The sequence below is a fragment of the Mercenaria mercenaria genome, chromosome 8 (genome assembly GCF_021730395.1).
Source record: "Mercenaria mercenaria strain notata chromosome 8, MADL_Memer_1, whole genome shotgun sequence".
Lineage (NCBI taxonomy): Eukaryota > Metazoa > Mollusca > Bivalvia > Venerida > Veneridae > Mercenaria > Mercenaria mercenaria.
The window spans coordinates 18,934,786-18,952,831 of NC_069368.1; the positions used below are offsets into that span (position 1 = coordinate 18,934,786).

General features: G+C 36.0%; 1 protein-coding gene across 4 annotated transcripts in view; it reads left to right on the plus strand.

Moving 5' to 3' along the window:
- The window catches only part of LOC123522935 (WD repeat-containing protein 41-like), a 31,349-nt gene that overhangs the window by 1,381 nt on the left and 11,922 nt on the right, over positions 1 to 18,046 (plus strand). For 3 of the 4 annotated variants that reach the window (XM_053549484.1, XM_045300470.2, XM_045300471.2), the window contains exons 2-12: positions 1,442 to 1,504; positions 2,050 to 2,131; positions 6,044 to 6,162; positions 6,673 to 6,844; positions 7,510 to 7,572; positions 8,283 to 8,394; positions 8,952 to 9,017; positions 9,541 to 9,645; positions 12,770 to 12,927; positions 15,752 to 15,876; positions 17,359 to 17,469. In XM_053549484.1, coding sequence (XP_053405459.1) covers positions 2,078 to 2,131; positions 6,044 to 6,162; positions 6,673 to 6,844; positions 7,510 to 7,572; positions 8,283 to 8,394; positions 8,952 to 9,017; positions 9,541 to 9,645; positions 12,770 to 12,927; positions 15,752 to 15,876; positions 17,359 to 17,469 — 1,085 coding nt within the window. In that variant the 5' untranslated portion in view covers positions 1,442 to 1,504; positions 2,050 to 2,077. Of the gene's footprint in view, positions 1 to 1,441; positions 1,505 to 2,049; positions 2,132 to 6,043; positions 6,163 to 6,672; positions 6,845 to 7,509; positions 7,573 to 8,282; positions 8,395 to 8,951; positions 9,018 to 9,540; positions 9,646 to 12,769; positions 12,928 to 15,751; positions 15,877 to 17,358; positions 17,470 to 18,046 lie in introns of those variants that run through there. The other variant, XM_045300472.2, reaches the window with a different exon arrangement.

Consider the following 18,046-nt stretch of genomic DNA (forward strand, 5'->3'; position numbering starts at 1 on the left):
AGATATGATTTTTTTTTTACAAAAACATGTCATCACTCAAATTTGTTAATTAGTTACTGCCAATTCCATAAGTTACCGTGTAAACGGGTATGTTGAAATTCGGAATCGGATACGTAATTGAGGAGACACGTTGGTTGGGTGTATTTATTTTGTCAGACATTTTGTCATCCTTGGTAACAAACAGCTCGGATTTCAGATTCGATTTTTGTGGAGCCTGCTTGCGGAAGCGAATACAAAATTGTCCAAATGGCTGTTTGGTGTATGTGCGTGTGTCTGTCCGGATTTGTTTGTCCGGACCATAACTTTGACATGCATGGAGCAATCTGGTTTATATTTGGCATGAATGTTAACCTCAGTGCGACGGAGTGTCATGCGCAAACCGCAGGTTCCTATCTTAAAGATCAAGGTCACACCTGGAGGTCAAAGGTTAAATTCAATAATGGCTTTGTCCGGAGCATTTCTTCTTCATGCATGGAAGGATTTTGATATAACTTGGCACAAATGTTCACAACCATGTGACGGAGTGTCCTGCGCAAAAACCAGGACTCTGGGTCTAAGGTCAAGGTCACACTTAGAGGTCAAAGGTCAGATACAAGAATGACTGTCCAGAGCATTTCTTTTTCATGCATGGAGGGATTTTGATGTAACTTGGCACAATTGTTCACCATCATGAGACGGAGTGTCATGTGCAAGAACTTAGAATTACTTCTCTTTGTTGTTACTATAAATAGCTTATATTGTAACTTTTTTATTACTGGTCGTACGGAAAAATCAAGACCACTTTTCTGTAGTACAATATACATGTTACATCCAATTTTGAGGTGTATTTTGACCTATCTCTACTGGTAAGGATTTTTATTTGGCATGAATCTTTGTCTCAATGAGACAGGGTGTCATGTGCAACTCCTAGTCCTTTTGACAGCTGGCGGGCTTGACATGTTGCCCGGTGGCATCTAGTTTATTTAAGTTGCCATTCTACATGTACAGACTTTGTAAACTAACATGCAGGGACAATCCTTTGCGATCAGTGCAGACCGACAGCCTATCATGCTATTCAGTCAGTAATTTTTCAGTGGACACCCCTTTGAATAATAAATAGCATTGCCCAAATTGAATGACAAAATAGTCCATTTTAGAAATTTAGCAGGGTAAAGGTTAATTTTGTAGAACAGTGTTTTTTAACTCCATTGAAATTGTTTTAATGAAATAGATAAGTAAGCTATTCTACTTTCAGTCGTTGGTACTAGTTATGTATATTGTGAGTACTGACTATTCACAGTTGAAATGAGACATAAATCATTTTAATGACTCTAACTTTAAGGTAAAAAAGTACACATAATTAAAATTAACAACTAAAGAACAACATATAGTGAGTTGCAAAATGTTTGTTTGACAAGCAAGGCATCTAGGAAAAGATATGTACCAGTTTTTATTTTTCCAGCTGGGATGACCCCATTTATATACTGAGTGCCAAGAAAGGGTGTCAACAAGACCATTTTTAAAGGTGAAGGTAAAATTTAACATCGCTTTGTGAAACAATGAACATAAGCTGCTCTATAGAGCTTTTGAGTGACCCTATTTTAAGAGCACAGTTAAAACCAATTAAACCTTTACCTCAGCAATTTGCTGGTACCCATTTACAGCTAGGTCAGCTGAGGCAATTGTGATAAAGTGCCTTGCCGAAAGACACACCGCAATAGGCGTGATAGGAGTAGCCAGGAGTTAGATCAACTGTTTGAATTTTTTCAAGTATTATTAAATGTAAGAGCTTTTGTTGTCACCCTTTCATCGATGTTGGTGGCCACATCATTTTCATAGGCGTAGGAGTAATGGGGGTCAATAGAGGTCAGGCCTCCCAACTCTGAGAGTGGGGAAAAGCAAAAGCTGATAGTTGAGCTCATTGTCATTATACAGGTCTTTGTTATGTCTTTTACACTGCCAGAACACTCCACAATTTTAATTTACTCCACCTACTTAAATTTTGTACAGAAACTTGTAGTTCTCAATATGCAGTTTATTTAAGTCCTTGCTTGTAATTTGAAATTTCAGATTATTTTGATTCATCTGAGGCTTGGAAATGTCTGTATTTAAGAGACTATGGAGTGGAACTGAGAGAGGCGGGAGTAAATCAGTATGTAAAAGAAACTTTTATCTGCTAATTGTTTTAATTAATATGTCTGTGTATTTAATCGGAGACATACTGTCTTTGCCTTCTGTCTAGGGGTGTAACGATATGCTAGTCTCAAAATAAAATACATATCGGGTTATAGATGAAACGGTACATATCGTGATACAAATTGAGTACTTTATCATAAGTAAGCATTCATTGACAAAATGAAAAAAAACCATGTTCCTACACTTGGAAAGTATTTGAAATTTTGCTTAAAAGTGAAAGAAACTGTTAGAAATGATACATTTGTTTAGCTACTATCTTTAACATTGATTGTATGAAAGTTTTCATTCAATGTTTCTACTTTTCACTGTATCGTGAAACAGGCCTATGATACGATACGTGTATCACCAGACTTATGCATCGTAATACAGCAAATTTCGATATATCGTTACACCCTTACTTCTGTCCGCATTTAGCTTAACCATGGATTTCAATGAAACTTCACAGCAGTGATTTGTATAAAGCTTAGTTGTGCATGTCATCAGCACATCCAACTTGGATTACTTTTTGCCTCTGATTAATAATTGTTTTTATAGAATTTATCAGGAATACTTCTCCCATTCACTTAGTGGGATTTAATTGGAACTTCTTAGAATGATCAATACTAAGGTTTGTTGTGCTAGTAGCATGTGGTTTATTAAGGTTGAATGTATTTTAACTGAGTTGAGGTCCTTTGGTTATTATACAAAAAAGTCTGTTTAGAGATTTTTGTTCGCACTACTCAATAACCACTGGCTCAATTTTATTGAACATTCACAGGAGCCATTGGTATGAAGTTTGTTATGTTTGTTATTATCGAGGTTATTTTTTGCAGATTAATGGCTGGCTAAAGGTCATTTTAAATAAAGTTTCTTCTACTTCTTCTCCAAAGAAATGTTCAGTACCAAGCTGTTATCCTTATATTACTGGTTGTATGGTTAGATGATTTTCAACTGCAGAGTTATGGCTCCTTCATTTTTATACATGAATTCTATGTAGTGATTCTTGTCCACCCTTACTCTCCAAAACTTCTTTTAAGATTCCAATGAAACTTCACAGGAGTGGTTCATATAAAGTCAAGTAATGCATATAACTGAAACTTCCTGTTTGGATGTGGAGTTAGAGTTATTGCCCCTTATATGTCATTTTTTAATAAAATTTGTCCTGATTACTTCTCCTGTGCTGTTGGTGGTATTTGAATGAAACTTCATAGACATGATCAGTAGCAAGCCTTTTTGCACATTATTGATTTTACATTTGAATAATTTTAGAGTTATAGCCTTTTGATTTTTATACATAAAATCTATATACATGTAGCACCATTCATAATTTTTAGTATGTTTCTATGTAATAAGTGAACATTTACTACCATGTTTTGTTCATAAAAGAAACCTGACTTAAATGTTTAGCTTTAGGAGATGTATGGTCTTTTCAAAAACAACAATCTTGATTTTTAGCTCACCTGTCACAAAGTGACAAGGTGAGCTTTTGTGATCGCGCAGCGTCCGTCGTCCGTGCGTGCGTGCGTCAGTCCGTAAACTTTTGCTTGTGACCACTCTAGAGGTCACATTTTTCATGGGATCTTTATGAAAGTTGGTCAGAATGTTCATCTTGATGATATCTAGGTCAAGTTCGAAACTGGGTCATGTGCGGTCAAAAACTAGGTCAGTAGGTCTAAAAATAGAAAAACCTTGTGACCTCTCTAGAGACCATATATTTCATAAGAACTTCATGAAAATTGGTCAGAATGTTCACCTTGATAATATCTAGGTCAAGTTCGAAACTGGGTCACGTGCCATCAAAAGCTAGGTCAGTAGGTCTAAAAATAGAAAAACCTTGTGACCTCTCTAGAGGCCATATATTTCAAAAGATCTTCATGAAAATTGGTTAGAACGTTCACCTTGATGATATCTAGGTCAAGTTCGAAACTGGGTCACGTGCCTTCAAAAACTAGGTCAGTAGGTCAAATAATAGAGAAACCTTGTGACCTCTCTAAAGACCATATTTTTCATGGGATCTGTATGAAAGTTGGTCTGAATGTTCATCTTGATGATATCTAGGTCAAGTTCGAAAATGGGTCATGTGGGGTCAAAAACTAGGTCAGTAGGTCAAATAATAGAAAAACCTTGTGACCTCTCTAAAGGCCATATTTTTCACTGGATCTGTATGAAAGTTGGTCTGAATGTTCATCTTGATGATATCTAGGTCAGGTTCGAAACTGGGTCACGTGCGGTCAAAAACTAGGTCAGTAGGTCTAAAAATAGGAAAACCTTGTGACCTCTCTAGAGGCCATATATTTCATGAGATCTTCATGAAAATTGGTCAGAATGTTCACCTTGATGATATCTAGGTCAAGTTCGAAAGTGGGTCACGTGCCTTTAAAACCTAGGTCAGTAGGTCAAATAATAGAAAAACATTGTGACCTCTCTAGAGGCCATACTTTTCATGGGATCTGTATGAAAGTTGGTCAGAATGTTCATCTTGATGATATCTAGGTCAAGTTCGAAAGTGGGCCACGTGCCCTCAAAAACTAGGTCAGTAGGTCAAATAATAGAAAAACCTTGTGACCTCTCTAAAGGCCATATTTTTCATGGGATCTGTATGAAAGTTGGTCTGAATGCTTATCTTGATGATATCTAGGTCAAGACCGAATCAGAGTCATGTGCGGTCAAAAACTAGGTCAGTAGGTCTAAAAATAGAAAAACCTTGTGACCTCTCTAGAGGCCATACCCTTGAATGTTCACCTTGATGATATCTAGGTCAAGTTTGAAACTGGGTCAACTGCGGAAAAATCTTTTGACCTCTCTAGAGGCCATATTTTTCAATGGATCTTCATGAAAATTGATCTGAATGTTCACCTTGATGATATCTAGGTCAGTTTTGAAACTGGGTCATGTGCGGTCAAAAACTAGGCCAGTAGGTATAAAAATTGAAAAACCTTGTGACCTCTCTAGAGGCCATATTTTTCATGAGATCTTCATGAAAATTAGTGAGAATGTTCACCTTGATGATATATAGGTAAAATTCAAAACAGGGTCACGTACCTTCGAAAACTAGGTCAGTAGGTCAAATAATAGAAAAACGTTGTGACCTCTCTAGAGACCATATTTTTCAATAGATCTTCATGAAAATTGGTCAGAATTTTTATCTTGATGATATCTAGGTCAAGTTCAAAACTGGGTCACATGAGCTCAGAAAGTAGGTCACTATGTCAAATAATAGAAAAAAACGACGTCATACTCAAAACTGGGTCATGTGGGAAGAGGTGAGCGATTCAGGACCATCATGGTCCTCTTGTTTGAGTTCATGATCAAGTCATCTTGGACGAAATAATCATATGATAAAGACACTTAAAAGGTAAGTAACAAATAGAAATACTGAATGCTGGAGAAACCCTGAAACACAAAGAATCAAAGAAAGATTCAGTATTTTATGATATCAACATGATAATGATGACAAAAAATAAATGCAAGTCAAGGTTATATCATTATCATTATTCTGTAATATTTATAGTTATTCTTTATTACATCACTTCCGGAACTAGATATAGTTGATAAGACGTAATACATGTATCTTTATTTTAATTTTTCAATATTTATAACCTGTGCCATTGCTTTTGCTAATATTCACCAATAACTTATGTAAATATTCACCAATAACTTATGTAAATATTCACTGATAACTTATGCAAATATTCACTGATAACTTATGCAAGTATTCACTGATAACTTATGCTAATATTCACTGATAACTTATGTTAATATTCATTGATAACATATGTAAATATTCACTGATAACTTATGTAAATATTCACTGATAACATATGTAAATATTCACTGATAACTTATGCAAATATTCACTGATAACTTATGCAAAATAATTCCATTTCAGAAAGTCGAAGTAGTGGATGAGATATCAGAATTTCAGCCTTACAACCCATTTACAGAACTTCTGTTTCTAGAGCAGCACAATGATATTGTACGACTTTTACTCAGGATAGATCCTAAAAGGTGCAGTAACTTTCTAAAAATTGTAGATTTATTCTAAAAAAAAGGTACATTAAAATTATAAAAGGTGTAATAAGATTCTAAAAAGGTGATGTTAGATTATGAAAGGTGCAGTAAGGTTTTAACAAGGTGCAGTAATATTCTAAACGGTGCAGTACATAAGATTCTAAACATTACAGTAAGATTGCGAAAGGTGCAGTAAAATTATGAAAGGTGCAATGAGGTTAAAAAATGGTGCAGTAAGATTCTAAACGATGCAGTTGCATACAAAAGGTGCAGTAAGATTGGTAAAGGTGCAGTAAGATTCAGAAAGGTGCAGTAAGATTCTGAATCAGCTAGATGAAAGATCTGAAGTCTCATAAAAATATGCAGGTCTACAGAAATCTCACTAAAAATTTTGATAGCCAAATGGAATGTTAGAAAGCTTTGAATAAGCTTTGATCCAATGAATAGAAGCAATTGTGTCATGCTGTGCCAATAAATTGAGTGTATCTAATGTTTTATATATTTAAGATGTGTGTCTGCAGCAGATGATAACCTAGCTGTTGTTTGGGATATACAGTTTGGATACAAGCTGGTCACCTTGAGTGGACACACCAGACCTATTACATGTATGTTAAACCTTTGCTCAAAGGGAGACAATCCAAAACAATTGGTCACGGGATCTTCAGATAAACAAATCAGGGTAATTTTCTTTAATCGCGCAACTTTGAACAAGACTAATTTTGTTTACCTAGATTAATGACAGGGTAAAGTTGTTATATAAGTCAAAGTTTAGGTGCAATGGCAACAGTGATATGATTTCAATTGGTTGTGAACATGACCCGGATGTTTGTAATGGTCAGTGACATACCTGCAGAGAAACACAAGGATTGGGCTTATATAGGAAACTTGTAGTATTTTTCATATAGAAGGACTATTTTGGACCCCCACCCCCACCCCCACCCTTTAATCCCCACCACCACCATCACCACTGATGATGAAATAATGGCCGGAGGGGCACCTAGGGTCTTCCTCCACCATGAATAGCTGGAAAGTTACCTTATAATCTATGATTGTGTCTGTGTGACCTTAAACTCAACAAAATAAAAAATAAAAATAAAACACAGATTACTCAAGGTCAAGGGATGAGCAAAATTCTCATGTTTCAAGAGATCCCAAAACTTGAGCCATTGTGCTTATATTGTTGTATTTACAAGTTGTGCTCTTTCTCATTCAAGTGTGATTCCTTAATAGTGAAGGTGTCATTTTGATAATCTCTCTGTCTTAAACTTTGAAAGTACAAAGGTAATCTACCATAATATTTTATTGAATTACTGAAAAATATGAAATAAATATAAATATTTTCAGATATGGGATGTGGATACCGGTGATTGTCTGAATGTTCTCACTCAACATGAGTCCTCAGTAAAGGTTGGATATTTTCTGAAATAAGTTTTTTCCTATGGCAGATGATAGGAATTTAATGTGACCACTACTACATCTCAATAGCCATTAAATTATGAATGAAACTTTTTGCATCAGTATTCTTTTGTTATCTAACCAGTTTCTCTTCGCATCTTTTTTTGACATGTATGTCGGTGAACTACACAGTGATGTCAGATTGTGAAAATTTTCATTACATCTGTGAATAGTAAACATTTCGAATATTGAACAGTCACTCCATCTGTGAATATTAAGAATGTGTGAAGATTTTAACACCATCAGAACATTGAAAAAATAACTATATATTTTAAATATTGAATATTGAGAATGTTGAAGATTTTCACTCCATTTGTGAATATTGAAAATACTGAGAAAGAAGAGTGAAAATTTTCACTCCATTTATTGAAAAATTGAAATTAAGAATATTGAAATTTTCACTCAATCTGTGAATATTGAAAATTGATAATAGTGAAAATTTTCACCCCATTTGTGAACATTGGGAATAATGAAAAATTTAACTTGATCTGTGAATATTAAAAATACTTATTGAAAATGCTCACTCCATTTGCAAATAAAAAAAAAAATACATCTGTGAATATCAAATATTGAGAATATTGAAAATGTTCAGTCCCTCCTGAATTGTGAAGCTTTAAACTCAAGAAGACAAAAATATAAAATAGAGAGAAAAAATATTTCAGTGTTTGCTGTTATTTGGTGTCAATGGAAGTTTCTGTTCTGGAGGAGAAGTTGTATGTCTCTGGTCAAAGAAAGGTCAACTCCTAGCATCCTACCTACCTGAGGAAACTGAAAGTAAGCATTTTTCTTTGACGGTTTCAAATTTTTGTAAGAGCTACCTTTCTTGACAAAACTGGTGGCCATTCTAGGGTCTAAGTACCATACATTGTCAGTGTACCCTCTTATGTACTCTTTGCCAATTTGCTAAAGACATTGTGTCTGAAATCACTGTCCTCCACCTCTGATTTTTTTGGGTGGAAATTGGCAGTTACTTACAGAGAACATAAGTACTGGAACAGAATCAAGGGGGATGGCTAGGTTAACTGCACACCATTACATAACTGAAATACTGTGTAGTTGGAAAATGATGTTGAACACAGAACAGACAAAACCGTACATTGAAAGTTAAGAAAATTAATAATGCGTAATGTTCATCATATGTAGTTTGTTAGACTTTGTTTACAGCACAAGAGTCATCGTACATCTCAGTGTGTTATTTGGAGTTTTCTAGCACTGATGAAATTTATGTTGTTTCTTATTATGCCAACGGCACATGTATTCCACAAGAAGTTATTTCACTGATTGGCCCTAGATGAAAAACATACAATATGTACATTGTTACTATTTTCCAGGTGACATTAGTAAGATGATTACAATAAGAAATGAAAGAATTGTCGCTTCCATGGATAAATATTTAGGTAGGTTTCATTTCAGCTCAAAGATGCTGTAAAATCACTAAAGATATATATCTGTAGCTGTATGAAACTTCTTTCATATTTCCTTTCATGATTCTTTTTCTGACTTTTGAACACCATTATCAATTTAATTTTTTAGAGGACTAATTTTCATGGTTGCAGCAATCCAGGAATAAATACCCATCAAAAGTATAATTCATTTATTTTGTCTTTAAAATTCACTATGTTTTGTCCTAATGAAACATTAAATAGTGCCATATTTTGTGTTATATTAAACTGGTACAGAAACGGAGAAGACGAAGAAAAAAACACCTTTAAAGCCTGGTACATGTGTTACTGTAATATTGACAGTGATATTTGCCATTATTTGCAAAGTTTAAAGGGCAAAATAATTCTAAAAATGGGAACACACATTTAGCATAAACTACAAAAACTATAGCAACACTTTAGAAACAAGAGAAGTCACCAGCATCAGTCAAAGGTTGAAAAAAGATGAAAATACATATGTAAGTTACTATACTTTCAGCTGTATATACAATACAGCAGGTGAAAGGAGAGGATGCTAATATTTCTCTCGTGAAGAAGCTTCCACCTCACAGGGAACCAGTCAGATGTCTTATCAATATAGCAGGTCAGTGTAGACTGTGACTTCTTTCTCTGTTGATGTAGAACCAGTCAGATGTCTTATCATAGCAGGTCAGTGTAGACTGTGTCTTGTTCCTCTGTTGATGTAGAACCAATCAGATGTCTTATCAATATAGCAGGTCAGTGTAGACTGCATCCTGTTCCTCTGTTGATGTAGAACCAGTCAGATGTCTGATCAATATAGCAGGTCAGTGTAGACTGTGTCTTGTTTCTCTGTTGATGTAGAACCAGTCAGATGTCTAATCAATATAACAGGTCAGTGTAGACTGTGTCTTGTTCCTCTGTTGATGTAGAACCAGTGTCAGATGTCTGATCAATATAGCAGGTCAGTGTAGACTGTGTCTTGTTCCTCTGTTGATGTAGAACCAGTGTCAGATGTCTGATCAATATAGCAGGTCAGTGTAGACTGTGTCTTGTTCCTCTGTTGATGTAGAACCAGTCAGATGTCTGATCAATATAGCAGGTCAGTGTAAACTGTGTCTTGTTCCTCTGTTGAAGTAGAACCAGTCAGATGTCTGATCAGTATAGCAGGTCAGTGTAGACTGTGTCTTGTTCCTCTGTTGATGTAGAACCAGTCAGATGTCTGATCAATATAGCAGGTCAGTGTAAACTGTGTCTTGTTCCTCTGTTGAAGTAGAACCAGTCAGATGTCTGATCAGTAAAGCAGGTCAGTGTAGACTGTGTCTTCTTTCTCTGTTGATGTAGAACCAGTCAGATGTCTTATCAGCAAAGCAGGTCGGTGTAGACTGTGTCTTCTTAGTGTAGACTGTGTCTTGTTTATCCCCCGGCCAAAGGCAAAGGGGATATTAGAAATGCTCTCCGTCCGTGCGTGCGTGCTTGCGTCCGCAACGATCTTTGTCCGGAGCATAACTCCAAAAGTACTGGAGGGATTTTCTTCAAACTTCATACACTGATAGAACACATTGGGAGGAAGTGCAGTGTGCAAGAACAATAACTCTACCTTGCCTATTTTTTGAGTTATTCCCCTTTATCTTATTTTCTTAAAAAATTTTGTCCGGAGCATAACTCCAAAAGTACTGGAGGGATTTTCTTCAGACTTCATACACTGATAGAACACATTGGGAGGAAGTGCAGTGTGCAAGAACAATAACTCTACCTTGCCTATTTTTTGAGTTACTCCCCTTTATCTTATTTTCTTAAAAAATTTTGTCTGGAGCATAACTCCAAAAGTACTGGAGGGATTTTCTTCAAACATCATACACTGATAGAACACATTGGGAGGAAGTGCAGTGTGCAAGAACAATAACTCTGCCTTGCCTATTTTTTGAGTTATTCCCCTTTATCATATTTTCTTAAAAAAATTGTCCGGAGCATTTCTTCTTCATGCATAGAGGGATTTTGATATAACTTGGCACAAATGTTCACCACCACGAGACAGAATGTCATGCGCAAGATCCAGGTCCCTAGGTCTAAGGTCAAGGTCACACTTAGAGGCCAAAGGTCAGATACAAGAATGACATTGTCCGAAGCATTTCTTCTTCATGCATGGAGGGATTTTGATGTAACTTGGCACAATTATACACCATCATGAGACGAAGTGTCATGCGCAGTTCCCTTCTTTAGAATTACCTCCCTTTGTTGTTACTTTAAATAGCTTTTATTGTAACTTTTTCATTACTAGTCGTAGGGAAAAATCGAGACCACTTTTCTGTAGTAAAACATGCATGCTACTTCCAATTTTGAGGTGTTTTTTGACCAATCTCTACCTGGTAAAGATTCTTTTGTGGACTTGCAATTTTTTTTTTTTTTTTTTTTTTTTCAAGATTAACTTCCCTTAGTTGTTACTATAAATAACTTATATTGTAACATTTTTATAGTTGACCATAGGGAAAAAACAAGACCACTTTTCTGTGGTACAACATGGATGTTACTTTCCAATTTTACGTGTATTTTAAGATATCTCTACCTGGTAAGGAGTTTTTTGTGGACTAAGAAAAACAAAAGACTTACAATGATTACTAAACAACCACAAAATTAAAATTCCATTTGCAAATACAGCTGCAAGAGTAAAGAAATTTGCTGTGACGGGCATATATTGTGACATTCTGGCACTCGTGTTCCCTGTTAGCTTTCCATTCCTTCTTTTTACAGTAGCCATATAGAAAAACATCATAGCTATACTGTTCATGAAAATTAATAAAATTTAGCAGTAAACTACCTCACCACTGACTTATTCTTTCTTCCACATCTTTAAAACCCCTGATGCGGACCACAACTAAATGGTTCTTCAAAGCTTTCCCCAAAATTACTACTTTCAGACACTAACTTGCCAGGAACTTTAGCCTTCAGTTATAATATGCCCAGCGGGGGGATTGGCCATGTCTAACATGGCTCTTGTTTCTCTGTTGAATTACATGGTTGAGTTGCCTATATGGGTTAGTTACTGGTGGCGACTACAATTAAGGTTACATACAAACAAAACTATATCTTATTTCTCTGTTATCATACAGCCATTCATGTGTCTTATCAGCATAGCAGGTCAGTGTAGAATGTGTCTTGTTTCTTTGTTATAATAGAAATGTTTAGAGGTCTTTGAGTGGGTATGCAAACACATACATCTCTTTTATCATTGGTGCACATTTTCTGCATATGTAGACAAAATCCTTCAATGTCTCTTTAAGGATTTTATGTATGTACACACAGTTTTGCCTACATTTGCAAACCAAACAGTGATTAAATGTGATCGATTCACTTCCTCACCGATGTGGATTCAAGCCTCACTCAGGATGTTGAATTGTTCATGTGAGGTAGCCATCCATCTGGCTTACGGATGGCTGGTGGTTCTACTCAGGTAGAAGCTTGTGATGAAATAATGCACGGTATGGCACCTTGGGTCTTGCTCCACCATCAAAGCTAGAAAGTCACCATATGACCTATAATTATGTCAATGTGATGTTAAACCCAGTAAAACAAAAACAAAGAATGCTCCTCAAAAATCAAATTTGTGAATTTCTGCAACCAGACACAAAAACTAATTTGGTTGAAAAAGTAGTTCCCTTATAAAACACTTCAATGAAAAAAAATCTGATAAGCTCCCTTTAGTAATTGTAAAATTTTAAAATCTTGGATTCTTACAATTTTTGTTACAGATGACATCTTTGCAAGTGCATCACTTGATGGAACTGTAAAGTTATGGAAAACAGACAGCTTGCTGTCATATCGTTATTTTAACTCTGTGAATGAAGAGTATCAAGGACCAGAAAAGACATTCCCATACAGTGTAGAAACTATGCTCTGTTTAGCAAATGTAAGCTTTGATAGCATTATTTAAAAAAAAAAAAAATATTAAATATTTTTTAGAAATTGCACACTTTTATGCTTTTTAGCTCGGCTTTTCGAAGAGCTGTTGCACTGGCCCCTGCATCGCCATCGCTGTTTGTTAAAGTTTTTGATAAAGTCAAATACCTCTTTGACTATCAGTGCTATTGACTTGAAACTTAAAATAGTTATTAACTATCAAAGTCTGCACCAGGAGAAACAATCCCCATAACTCTGGTTTGAATTTTGACAGAGTTATGCCCCATTTTGTGCCCCCCCACCCCCCCATGAGTGGTGGGGGCATATAGATTTGCTCTTGTCCGTGCGTGCGTCCATCCGAGCACACTATTGGTACCTTAGGTGGTAGGCGGTGTGGCCTAGGACAATAGAAATCCTTTGTATTCATTCTGTAACCACTTAATTCTTTTGTTCCTTAAGTGGTGGGCGTCCGTCCGAAGTTCGTGATGCGCCTAGCTCAAAAAGTATTTGATATAAATTGATGAAACCTTGCATGAGTCTTTATCATGATATGAACTTGCGCAAGTCCTATTTTTCGTCTGGCTCCGCCCCCTATTTCCTGAGTAATGGCCCCTGAAATAGTCAAAAATGCACATTTTCACCTTGTGACACGCGTAGCTCAAAAAGTATTTGATACAGATTCATGAAACCTTGCATGAGTCTTAATCATGATATGAACTTGCGCACCTCCTATTTTTCATCTGGGTCCCCTCCCTATTTTCAGAGTTATGGCCCCTGAAATAGTCAAAAATGCACATTTTCACCTTGTGACGTGCCTAGCTCAAAAAGTATTTAATATAAATTTATTAAACCTTGCTTGAGTCTTTATCATGATATGAACTTGCGCACCTCCTATTTTTTTATCTGGGTCCGCCCCCTATTTTCAGAGTTATGGCCCCTGAAATAGTCAAAAATGCACATTTTCACCTTGTGACGCACCTAGCTCAAAAGTATTTAATATAAATTTATTAAACCTTGCATCAGTCTTTATAATGATATGAACTTGTGCACCTCCTATTTTTCATCTGGGTCCGCCCCCTGTTTTCAGAGTTATGGCCCCTGAAATAGTCAAAAATGCACCTTTTCCCCTTGTGACGCGCCTAACTCAAAAAGTATTGCATGCAAATTGATTAAACCTTGCATGAGTCTTTATAATGATATGAACTTGCGCACCTCCTATTTTTCATCTGGGTCCGCCCCCTATTTTCAGAGTTATGGCCCCTGAAATAGTAAAAAATGCACATTTTCACCTTGTGACACACCTAGCTCAAAAAGTATTACATATAAATTGATTAAACCTTGATTGAGTCTTTATTATGATATGAACTTGCGAACCTCCTTTTTTTCTGTCTGCCTCCGCCCCCTATTTTCAGAGTTATAGCCCCTGAAATAGTCAAAAAATGAACATTTTCACCTAATTATGTGCATAGCTCAAAAAGTATTTGATGTTAATTCATGAAACCTTGTTTGAGTCTTTATTATGATGTGACCTTGGGCACTTGGCATTTTTCTTGAGAATCTTAGCGCTTATTACAGAGTTACAGCCCTTGAAATAGCCAAAATAGTAGATTTTTTATTTGTGATGCTCATAGCTCAAAAAGTATATGACCTAGAATAATGAATCCTTTTCATAAAATGTTTGTTGAGGCTATACCCCATTAAGACTGCAAACATTTAAATTATTTCCCCTTATTTGTGACAAATATACCAGTGGGGGGCACACCCTGTGTCCTACAGACACATTCTAGCTAATGTAGAATTGTTTTGTTAAAGTTTTTGATAGATTCAAATATCTCAGTTTCTATCAAAGCTTTTGACTTGAAACTTAAAATAGTTATTAAAGAATCCCCATAACTCTGATTTTAATTTTTTACAGAGTTATGCCCATTTTTAACTTAGATTTTTTTGGTTAAAGTTTTATAAAGTTTTTACTGGCAAAGCTCTAATTCAGAGTCAAGCACTGAGAAAAGTTGAGTGTGCTGTCTGACGGACAGCTCTTCTTATTTATGGAGACTGTACTTTTTTTGCAAAAAATCATTTTCTGTCAGTAAAACAAAGAAGGAAGTCAGGCATTGTATATTCTTCAATAAACAATGATTGAAGACTGGTGGAAAAATATTATGATGTCTGTTATAATGTCAAATGACTGTATGACGTCTGAATTATTACACAAATGAATGAAGTTTAGAATGCACAATGTCTGAATCATTACACAAATGAATGAAGTGCAGAATGTACGATGTTTGAATCATTACACAAATGAATGAAGTTCAGAATGTACAATGTCTGAATCATTACACAGATAAATGAAGGTCAGCCTGTATGATGTCTGAATCATTACACAAATGAATGAAGTTCAGCATGTATGATGTCTGAATCATTACACAAATGAATGAAGTTCAGCATGTATGATGTTTGAATCATTACACAAATGAATGAAGTTCAGAATGTACAATGTCTGAATCATTACACAGATGAATGAAGTCAGCCTGTATGATGTCTGAATCATTACACAAATGAATGAAGTTCAGCATGTATGATGTCTGAATCATTACACAAATGAATGAAGTTCAGCATAGTTTTTATCATAATATTTCATTGAGCATAAATGTTAGAACGATAATAAACATGACCTTCCTCATCTTTCATGCTAGTATATTTAACTGCTACAGCTATTCCCTTCATGGTTAAAGTCCTGTGCATCTGACCTCTGAACACTGGTAAATCTATTAATATATAATGTGAAGGCTTTGAATATTTGATGATTACATAAAAAAGAAAATTTCACATTCCAGAGATACATAGTGGCTTCTGTGGGTTCAGGGTTTACCTTATACGACACAGAAACTGGTCAGACTTTACTAAGAAAAGAACATGCCCACCTTTCCAAGATTAATGATCTCACTTTCACCTGTGATGGGTAAGTTTTATCAACTATTTGATGGTGATAGTGATGCCTGGGTTTTTAGCTCACCTGAGCACAAAGTGCTCAAGGTGAGCTTTTGTGATCGCCCTGTGTCCGTCGTCAGTCGTCCATCGTCAGTCGTCCGTCGTTGTCAACAATTTGACTGTTAACACTCTAGAGGTCACAATTTTGGCCTTATCTTAATGAAACTTGGTCAGAATGTTACCCTCAATAAAATCTTGGACGAGTTCGATACTGGGTCATCTGGGGTCAAAAACTAGGTCACCAGGTCAAATCAAAGGAAAAGCTTGTTAACACTCTAGAGGTCACAATTTTGCCCCAATCTTAATGAGACTTGATCAGAAAATTACCCTAAACAAAATCTTGGATGAGATTGATATTGGGTCATTTGCGGTCAAAAACTAGGTCACCAGGTCAAATCAAAGGAAAAGCTTTTTAACACTCTAGAAGTCACAATTTTGCCCCAATCTTAATGAAACTTGGTCAGAATGTTACCCTCTATAAAATCATGGACGAGATCGATATTGGGTCATCTGGGGTCAAAAACTAGGTCACCAGGTCAAATCAAAGAAAAAGCTTGTTAACACTCTAGAGGTCACAATTTTGGCCCAGTTTTAATGAAACTTGGTCAGAATGTTACCCTCAATTAAATCTTAGATGAGTTCGATATTGGGTCATCCGGGGTCAAAATCTAGGTCACCAGATCAAATCATAGGAAAAGCTTGTTAACACTGTAGAGGCCACATTTAAGACTATATCTTCATGAAACTTGGTCAGAATGTTAATCATGATGATCTTAAGGTCCAGTTTGAATCTGGGTCATGTAAGATCAAAAACTAGGTCACCAGGTCAAATCAAAGGAAAAGCTAGTTAACACTGTAGAGGACACATTTATGACCATATCTTAATGAAACTTTTTCAGAGTGTTAATCTTGATGATCTATAGGTCAAGTTCAAATCTGGGTCAGGTATGGTCAAAAACTAGGTCACTATGTCAAATCAAAGGAAAAGCTTGTTAACACTCTAGAGGTCAAATTTATGACTGTATCTTTATGAAACTTAGTCAGAATATTAATCTTCATGATCTTTAGGTCTAGTTCGAATCTGGGTCATTTGGGGTCAAAAACTAGGTCACCAGGTCAATTCAAAGGAAAAGCTAGTTGACACTTTAGAGGCCACATTTATGACCATATCTTTATGAAACTTGGTCAGAATGTTAATCTTGATGATCTTCAGGTCAATAGGTCAGGTGAGCAATACAGGGCCTTCATGGCCCTCTTGTTCATGTTAGCAGTTAATTCCTCTTTTCTTGGTTTCAATCAACAGATTTTCTAGTAATGTTTAGTTTTGCCCTTCTGAGGATCACCCTCTCTCTTTAATGCTGCTACTGACTGTTCTGTACTTAATTCTTTGTTACAACTCTTCAGTTGAATTCCTATTTGTCCTATCTACTCAGATTCACCTTAACTATTTCAGCTTGTATTTGGCAACAGCTGCTGTGGATGGGTCTATACGACTGTGGAGTTTTATAGATGTGATCAGAGACAGTATACAAGGAAATTCTAAATCCGGAAGTTTATCCGATGGGTTAGTGGTACTAATTTTGTGTTTTATTTAGTTCATACTAACTTGTTATCCCCCGCCGATGAAATCGGGAGGGGGGTATTGAAATGGCGTTGTCCGTCCGTCAGTCCGTCCGTCCGTCCGTCCGTCAGTCTGTCCGTCCGTCCGTCCGTCCGTCCGCAGCCATTTCTCAGTAACTACTTGGTAGAATTTCATGAAACTTGAAATAAACATGAACCAACATACTGCGATGATGCCCGTCAAGTTTTTTTTTTGATTGGTCAATTTCCCTCAGAGTTATTGCCCTTGATTTAATAAAAAATGTCCGTCTGCAGCTATTTCTCAGTAACTAACAGGTAGAATTTCATCAAATTTGAAGTTGACATGAACCAAGATACTGTGCTGATGCCCGTCAAGTTTTTTTTTTGATAGGTCAATTTCCGTCAGAGTTATTGCCCTTGATTTAATGAAAAATGTCCGTCTGCAGCCATTTCTCAGTAACTAGCAGGTAGAATTTCATCAAACTTGAAACAGACATGAACCAAGATACTGCGACGATGCCCTTCAAGGTTTTTTTCGATTGGTCAATTTTCCATATAGT